Genomic DNA, 8916 nt, shown 5'->3' with positions numbered 1-8916 from the left:
GACCTCAAACTAGTAGCTGTAGATTAAACACAGGAAAACATCTACAGTCGGGTTAATATTGGTAGGTGATAAAAGTAGCTTTTTACCTTGAAAAACTCTGAGAAGTAGGTAGGGTCTGAGCTAACTTTAATTTCCCTTTTTCACTTTTATAATTTCTGCCTGCCTGAACTCCTGAAGTGAAGTGAAGTCTGTCCCAGAAAATCAGAAATCTTTTTTTTTTTTTTTTTTTACTTTTTTGCAACTTTTTGTTTATGAAAGAGAAGTTAGCGAAATCTTCGAAAATCGATATCAAGAGTCGCCTCATGACGAGAGCCGACTCATAAAAAGATTCGTTTACATTTCTTGTGTTTTTTGCCATTGTGCATCTCGGATTTTTTTTCCTTTTGGGAACCACTGAGGGGAAATTTCAATCGAAATAGAGGAGAAAGGTGCCAGCTTCACTTCATATTTGGTATGAGGTCAAGTCAACTGGATGTCTGGATGTGGCCACATTCCCATTGTACCTACTTTGGCCTATTTTATCAGAGAGAAAAAAAAAGAGAAAAGTGGAAGGTGTTTTAATGAAAGTTTATTAATTATTTGAATATTTCTTGATTTTCTTAGTCAAACCATTCAATCCTTTGTGTTTCGTTGTGAGTTTTTGTTAAACTCCAAGTCTCGAGCTTGGTCCTCTTCTTTTCGTTGTCCTTTTGTTTCCCAAATACCGTCAAAATAGGTTCGTCATTCAAAATGGCTAAACTTGTTGATGTGATGAAGGAGAATCAGATTCTCAATCGAAGGCAACTTCCGTTAGTCATAGATGAAAATTTAACTGTAAGTATGAAACCCAAGGAATATGCTAACTTTTCCTTTCCACCTTCTAAAGATTTGAAAATTTCTCATCTTGTGAGAAACTCATTTAAAAAGAAAGTGACTTCCCCCATTCCATTCAAATTTTTAGGTGTGACACCCTCCCCTAGACATAGTCCCTTCTACTTTTTTACTTGATTCTGATCATCTAATCTAGTTCTAGACCCTAGTTACTACTTTTCTTCAAGGTCTTTGACTATTTCATTTGTGATGTAATGTTCATGATGATTATACCTAATATATTTATGTCAAATTCTTTTCAGTATTTTGTTCATATGAAATTTCATGATTAGGAACCCATAGGTACACTTCCTGCATTTTTTGATGATGGCTAATTGCTTTGCTATTTGTAAGTTCTGTTTAAAATTTACCATGGCACTATGCATTTTCCAGCTTCATCTAGACAGGAAATCATCTCTTCCAGGAATTCTCAATACAAACATGTACCAACCTACAGGCAAAATCTGAGTACCTTTTACCTAACCATTTTTACCTTCCTTATCCTATAGGAAGGAAAGTAATGTAAACAGGTCAAATTTTTGACGGTCAGTTTTTAGTGCCAAAACATGTTTTGAGGTCCCTAGTGCCTAAATCCAAAGTTTCAGTCATTGGTCCGTGTATGTGTCTGTCTGTAAACAAAATATCTTGAGAAGGGTAAGAGCTAGAGACTTGACATTGGGTATGTAGCTGTAAAATGTGACAAGGATGCGACATGAAACTTATGGTTAAGACCGGTGCAACACTTGGCAGCATTTTACCACTTTTTGACAGTTTTCAATGTAATTTAACAATATCTTGGGAACAGAATGAGCTAAAGACTTGAAATTTTGTTCAGTTGAGATAGGTGCTGCAGTTGGTGGTATTTTGACCGCTTTTGGACAGATTTTGACCGTTTTTGGTGGTTTTCAGCTATACCTAAGTACTAAACGGTTGGAGATATTGTAAAATTTAGGGTAGAAGAACACCCAAATATTCAGGGTGGGCAAAAATGGTTGGCCAGTTTTAGGAATTTTATCCAGTTTGTTTGTTACATAGGCTCTGATTTTTTATTATTTCCTTATTTAAATGTTTACAGTGTATACTCAGAGTACTTTCACCATTAGATTATTAAATAAACCTAAGAGGTGTTTGAACTCTGAGTCAGGAATGTAAGAATTGTATCAAATACTTGTTGTATTGAAAAGAATAAAGAGATAGGTACTCCAGAGGCTTACTTCTTATGTATGGTGAAAGTTCTCATTCTAATTATGTTTTATCACAATAAATAAATATCACAACATGAGGTCACCTGATACCTATATCTACTTCAGCAGTAGGTGTTATCAAATATTCCTGTGCCTGCTTCACTCAAAATATTCATATTAAGTACCTACTTAGAATTTAAAGCATTTTTTATTATTATTATTTTTTACTCAAATGAAGTAGACCATATTGACTGAACTTCTTATACGTAAGGCATTCTTTAGTATGTTTGAATTGATCAAAATACCATGACTCATGACAGTTATGGCCAAAGAAAGCACTTGTTTAGCTTAGGTCCCAAATTGTACAAAACAAAACATGATTGTTCAGTTTGGGTCAGAAGTCATAATTAAGTTGATGATAGACCAAAAACATTGTAGCCAAAACCAAATGTCAGCCCAAAGCAATTATCCCAGGTCTGATTGAGAGGCTGACAAAAAAATACCAACCCCATCTAAAGGGAAAGGTGAAGAAAAAGAAGATTAAGACCATTAAAAAAAACATTAAGTTGATGATAGACCAAAAACATTGTAGCCAAAACCAAATGTCAGCCCAAAGCAATTATCCCAGGTCTGATTGAGGGGCTGACAAAAAAATGCCAACCCCATCTAAAGGGAAAGGTGAAGAAAAAGAAGATTAAGACCATAAAATCCTACCAGCATCAGCCTACTTTGACCCAATTTTTATTGATCTCTGTTAAGAATCTATTTGCTAAATGTGCACCATTGAAAAGTTTACATATGTTTATTTGAATGTGTAAATAGACCATATAGAGTGCTACATAAAATACAGAGGACACTCTTCAGTTTGCAGAAATCTATTTATTTCCTTCAGATGTTCTCTGTGTCCTACAGTATTTACAAAGGTATAACCATGATTATTATGTCATTGGCTATACTTAGATAATATGTAATTGTGTTATGAAAATCATTTTATTATCCTTTTGTTCCTAATTTTTAAATAAGATTTACACATATATTTAAGGTTTTCCTCTTCTTATTTGAAATAAAAATTCAAGGACTTTTTTAGTTTTTACTAATTTATTTTTGTAATTTCATCATTTGTTAGATTTGATGCACCATTAAAAAGTTTACATATGTTTATTCTAATATGTAAATAGAACATATAGAGTGCTACATAAAATACATAGGACACTCTTCAGTTTGCAGGAATCTATTTATTTCCTTCAGATGTTCTCTGTGTCCTACAGTATTTACAAAGGTATAACCATGATTATTATGTCATTGGCTATACTTAGATAATATGTAATTGTCTTATGAAAATCATTTTATTATCCTTTTGTTCTTAATTTTTAAATAAGATTTACACATATATTTAAGGTTTTCCTCTTTTTATTTGAAATAAAAATTCAAGGACTTTTTTAGTTTTTACTAATTTATTTTTGTAATTTCATCCTTTGTTAGATTTGATGCACCATTAAAAAGTTTACATATGTTTATTCTAATATGTAAATAGAACATATAGAGTGCTACATAAAATACATAGGACACTCTTCAGTTTGCAGGAATCTATTTATTTCCTTCAGATGTTCTCTGTGTCCTACACTACTTACCTATTTAACCATTTATGTACTTGGGTACAAGTTGTTTAAATTTTATGACATTGATAATGGATAAGTAACTTATCAAGTTCATTTTGTTCTACTTTTCCTTCTTTTTAATTAAGATTTACTTACTCTTATTTCATCAAGGTTACTTTGTCAATTTTTCAGAATTTAAAGGACTTTTTCTATTGAAAACGTATTCAGGAATCTATTTATTTCCTTCAGATGTTCTCTGTGTCCTACACTACTTACCTATTTAACCATTTATGTACTTGGGTACAAGTTGTTTGAATTTGATGACATTGATAATGGATAAGTAACTTATCAAGTTCATTTTGTTCTACTTTCCTTCTTTTTAATTAAGATTTACTCACTCTTATTTCATCAAGGTTACTTTGTCAATTTTTCAGAATTTAAAGGACTTTTTCTATTGAAAACGTATTACATTTTTATGCACCATTGAAAAGTTTCCATATATGTATTCTAATATGTAAATAGACCATACAGTGTGCTACATAAAATACAGAGGACACTCTTCAGTTTGCAGGAATCTATTTCTTTCCTTCAGATGTTCTCTGTGTCCTACAGTGCTCTTCTACTTTTTTTTGCTTGTTTAATAAATCCTACATTTTTTCAATATTATTTTATTTAATATACCTTATTTATACTGTCGGCCAAGGCTAAAAAGTCCCATTTTATTTTCATTTCAAACACTCTATTTTCATTTCTATTTTCATTTATTTTCATTTCAAACACCCATTTTATTTTCAAACACTCTCCAAAGAAATTCAAAACCAAGTGAATGAACACATCCGTGAAAAATGGAGGAAACATCTGTCCAAAAGCAGCTTCAAACCGGGTACACAAAACCTATGGCAAACTATTAAAAAGTTGTCAAATCCTGCATAGTTGAATCGGTTAGGGTTTGTGGTGGTCACGGTGATGACATCATTCATTAAACAATTAACCTCACAATGAGTATTAAAACTGTTGTGGTTGATCATATGTTAGGGGTATAAAAAAAAATCTGACAAGAATGAAAAAAAAAAGTAAAAAGACAAGTTTTTAAAAGACTTCCTTCCATTAGAATTTCTAAAAAAAATAAACAAAAAAAAAAATGTAAACAAACTGTATCAATTGCAAAATTTGAAGGTTGATCTGGTGAGCTGAATGGTTATAACCGGTTGGAAGATACAATGAGTATTCAAACTCTTACAATGAAATGAATGACATCACTCATGTAAACAAAGAGTATTCAAACGGCACTATTGGACCAAATGCTTCCAACCGGTTGGGTAAAATGTGTAAAAAAATTGCCCAGAGTTAATAGACACATGTAAACAAACTGTATCAATTGCAAAATTTGAAGGTTGATCTGGTGAGCTGAATGGTTATAACCGGTTGGAAGATACAATGAGTATTCGAACTCTTACAGTGAAATGAATGATGTCACTCATGTAAACAAAGAGTATTCAAACAGCACTATTGGACCAAACAGTTCCAACCGGTTGGATAAAATGAGTAAAAAAACTCGCCCAGAGTTAATAGACACAAGTGGTTCATTCTACAAAGTTCTTACTTACACAGTTTGCACTTTGCATAAAAGGCTGACTGGTTGGGAGACCCATTTTATCAAACAGTTGGGTAAGAGATTATTTGAAATGCCAATTGTAGGTAATGTAATATTGAGGAACTTCTACAAAGTTCTTACTTACACAGTTTACACTTTGCATAAAAGGCTGACTGGTTGGGAGACCCATTTTATCAAACAGTTGGGTAAGATATTATTTGAAATGCCAATAAAATTGTAGGTAATGTAATATTGAGGAACGTCAGAAGTTGCTGCAGTGATTAAGAGAAAATACTGAGAAAACTACTGATGGGTAAAAGAAATATGGTTACTGGCTGATTACTTACATTATGCATACCAGTGGAAGGCATGATCTTAGGACTCCAAACTAGTAGCTGTAGATTAAACACAGGAAAACATCTACAGTCGGGTTAATATTGTAGGTGATAAAAGTAGCTTTTACCTTTGAAAAACTCTGAGGATTTTGACATCACCATCGAATTTGCCACATGGCCCCTTTTGTAATCTCTAGGGGGACAGAACATTAAAATTCCAAAAGAATCAAAAGTTACAAGGGGTTCGCAAGGACTTCTGAGCCATGCTGTATATTGATTGTTTCAGCACCCCCAGATTAGGAGATAGGGAGGTAATCATCTGCGACTTGCTATGACATAGGCGATCAGTGAGCACTCAGAAAAAGCACTTTAATTTGACACTTCTCCTCGCTTATTTCCAGGATGAAACCAAGGATCCCCTCGCGGACACCGAGAGCGTTATCTCACCTGCAGGATCCTCCACTTCCCATCATGATAAGACCGGTAGTGATAAGGAAGGAGCTGATAAAGAAGGAGGAGGAGGAGTGAAGAGAGGAGCGGATAATACGAACAGCAGTGACGAGGAGTCGAAGAAGAAGAAGAGGAAAGAGGAGAGCGGAGGAGCCAACTCGGGAATTAAAAGTGAGTTTGAGCTCAAAATTTTGCATCAATATATATAATAATAATAACTCTTTATTGTGATAAATAATTACAAAATTACAATAGGGTGTGATTATTGCCTAAGGCCTAAGGCAATCTCTGCCATCAAACCCTTACAACTACCACTTTATATCATATATGTATTAATCTTTTATTAGACGAAATGCTCAACTATTGAGTTGCCAATTGACACAGTATACTAAGTCAGACACAAATGTTGTAAATTTCATAGAATTTATGACGATGGACTTTGAAATTGTGAAGCTTAATTTACACTTACTAAAAAGAGAGAGAGATTCCTTGGAACCAACGCACTGCCAGAAGTTGATGAGTGAGAGAAGAGCCTTCCAAGATCCACACGATGCACCTTGGCTCAGCTTCGGTCCGGATGGTGCAAACTCTTAAATAACTACAAGGCCAGACTCGACCCCTCAGTAGCAGACACCTGTCCTCTCTGCCTGAGTCCCAACCACGATGTTTGGCACTTGTTCTCCTGCCCATCCAAACCCACAACTCTGGATCCAACATCCCTCTGGACTGATCCCGTGGTGGTGGCGAAGTTCCTAGATTTGGAAACGGAATTGTGAAGCTGATGCTGTCGGAAACGTTAAAAACAACAACAACATTTTATTTTCATTTATTCATGTAAAATCATACATGGGCGCGGACCCTTTACAAACTGTGTGCCCTAACTTACTATCGTAACAACTTAACTTACTAAATAGATACTATGTCAACAGTTTAAAAAAAGCCTCATTTATTTAATCAAACTAGATTTTTTCACTCACACTCGTCTCTTGTCATCTCAGATGGTGCTCGACCTGAGTGGGCTGAATCTTGTCTGTGATAACGCCAGTGTGCGGGGCCGCCAACTGGAGGAGTTTATGAAGAAGTACACGGTTCTTGACCTGGAGGAGGTGACGCAAGCATTCCAAGTGACGTACAAACACTGTCTGGACATCCTCAACCAGACGATACCCTGCATCGGCTGTCGAAAAAGGTGGGGCTTTGAACAGGGATGATACCAGCCTGAAATTTTCTTTGCTAACGAAATAGCAAAGGTTGAGTGCAAAGGGCATCCACTCGTAAAAAATTTGTAGCCAAAACCAAATGTCAACCCAAAGCAATCACCTAGCTAGGCCTAATTGAGAGGCTGATGAAAAATTAAACACGGGAAAAGCAAAGAAGAAGAAGAATCTTTCATAAGACTGCTTTTGTAGTCCATAAGCATGTCATTTGAGATTTTCAGACCTTTAATCTTTGTGTCCCAAAATTACATATTTTTTTTTTTATTTTTTTGCGTGGATCCCCCGATTCCAAAAAAGTTCATGGCCCATGGTCTCTTTTTCTTTCTTTTCTTAGATTTTATTCTTTCTTCTAATATTGATATTTGTTTGTTCCATCCCCCCCAGTGTGGAGCGAGTGTTCACGGACCTGTCCCAGTCTGGCTATCCTGCCCTGTCCCCTCTTGTTATAACGCCTGACGGTATCCTCACCATTCAGCAGGACTATCTCAAGTGGCCTAACCATCTGTGCAGTCTTCTACATGGACACAGGTAATGCATTATGTCTTGATGAAGGACTCAGTAACTTTGTGAAGTTCCATGAAACATTGAAATGAAAATGATAACTAGTAGGTAGTAGGTACTTATTTTTTCACTTCAATTATACAGTATGTGCCAGCCTAGTTAGCTTGGAAAGTAGCGCGTCTGCCTTGTAATCCCTGCCTTTTCGGCTCTGAGCTCAGAAATCAGGGTGATTTTTTCTATTAGTTAAACCAAATGAAATCATGAATCTTTGTGGTAAAGCAGAGAGCTTTTTTTTTATAACTTTTGTGAGTATCACAGCATTACTAAATGCCTCCTTTACTATTTTCATCTACTCGTATGATCAATGTACACTGGTAATGCTGCCACTGGTCGCTACTCAATTAAAGTAGCTACGCTCTTGTCTTCACGGGGCTGAGTGTACCCCGAACTCCAAGCACAGAGCCGAAAAAACTTCGACCGGGGATCGAACCCGGGACCTCCGGAGTGCAAGCCTAGTGTGATACCCACTCGGCCACGGATTAATCCTTGTAGGTTGTTGGAACTTTCCTATTGATTTTCGATTTTCCCTTTTCTCCTTTATTTTTTATTATTACATATTTCTTTTTCAATGGAGCATCATCTCGATACTGCATTACATTACTTTGAGACAGTCTTTCTCTTTTCTTATACTTTCTCCCCTCTCTCCCACCAGTACCAAACTGAACAATCTGGCGTCGAGTTGGCCGGGGCGCGCTAAGGCAACGCGGGCGGCGCGCCGCTGTCCCCTACACTCTCTGGATAGCGCGCGGTATTTGACGCGCCCGCTGAGCTACGCGTCCGGCTGGAGGGATGCGTGGGATTGCATGCGGAATGCGTGCAAGGAGCAGGTGGTGCTGATCGAGTCGTGCGTGCTCCTCGCGACGTTGGAAACCTATCTGAGGAAACATCGGTGAGTGGTAACGGTGATAGGGTAATGGAAAGTAAAAAAAAAAAATGAAGTAAAAAAACTACATCCACAGTGTGAGTACCAGAGTGATAGGAAGTAAAAACAATACACTACTTTCATTTCTATGGGGGGCGAATTTTATCCTGATGGGATAATGGCTTTCTCCTATCCTGTCTTCCTCCACTCTTCGATTTCGGGACGATAAGACCTTGGCAGTTATAGTTCTCTCTATCAAACCGGTT

The 8916-nt window shown here is 36.3% G+C and overlaps 1 protein-coding gene across 1 annotated transcript in view; it reads left to right on the top strand.

The window, feature by feature from the left end:
- Nucleotides 1-484: 484 nt before the first annotated feature.
- The window catches only part of LOC103506887 (gametogenetin-binding protein 2-like), a 23084-nt gene continuing 14652 nt past the window's right edge, over nt 485-8916 (top strand). Inside the window, exons 1-4 of the mRNA XM_026821699.1 lie at nt 485-813; nt 7009-7199; nt 7612-7755; nt 8441-8677. Of these exons, the coding sequence (XP_026677500.1) occupies nt 730-813; nt 7009-7199; nt 7612-7755; nt 8441-8677 (656 nt within the window). The 5' untranslated portion in view covers nt 485-729. The remainder of the gene's footprint in view (nt 814-7008; nt 7200-7611; nt 7756-8440; nt 8678-8916) is intronic.

Source organism: Diaphorina citri, unplaced genomic scaffold, assembly GCF_000475195.1.
Source record: "Diaphorina citri unplaced genomic scaffold, Diaci psyllid genome assembly version 1.1 scaffold13, whole genome shotgun sequence".
NCBI classification, from domain to species: domain Eukaryota; kingdom Metazoa; phylum Arthropoda; class Insecta; order Hemiptera; family Psyllidae; genus Diaphorina; species Diaphorina citri.
Note: the sequence above shows the minus strand (reverse complement) of the source record. Positions and strands in the feature narration are given on the sequence as shown.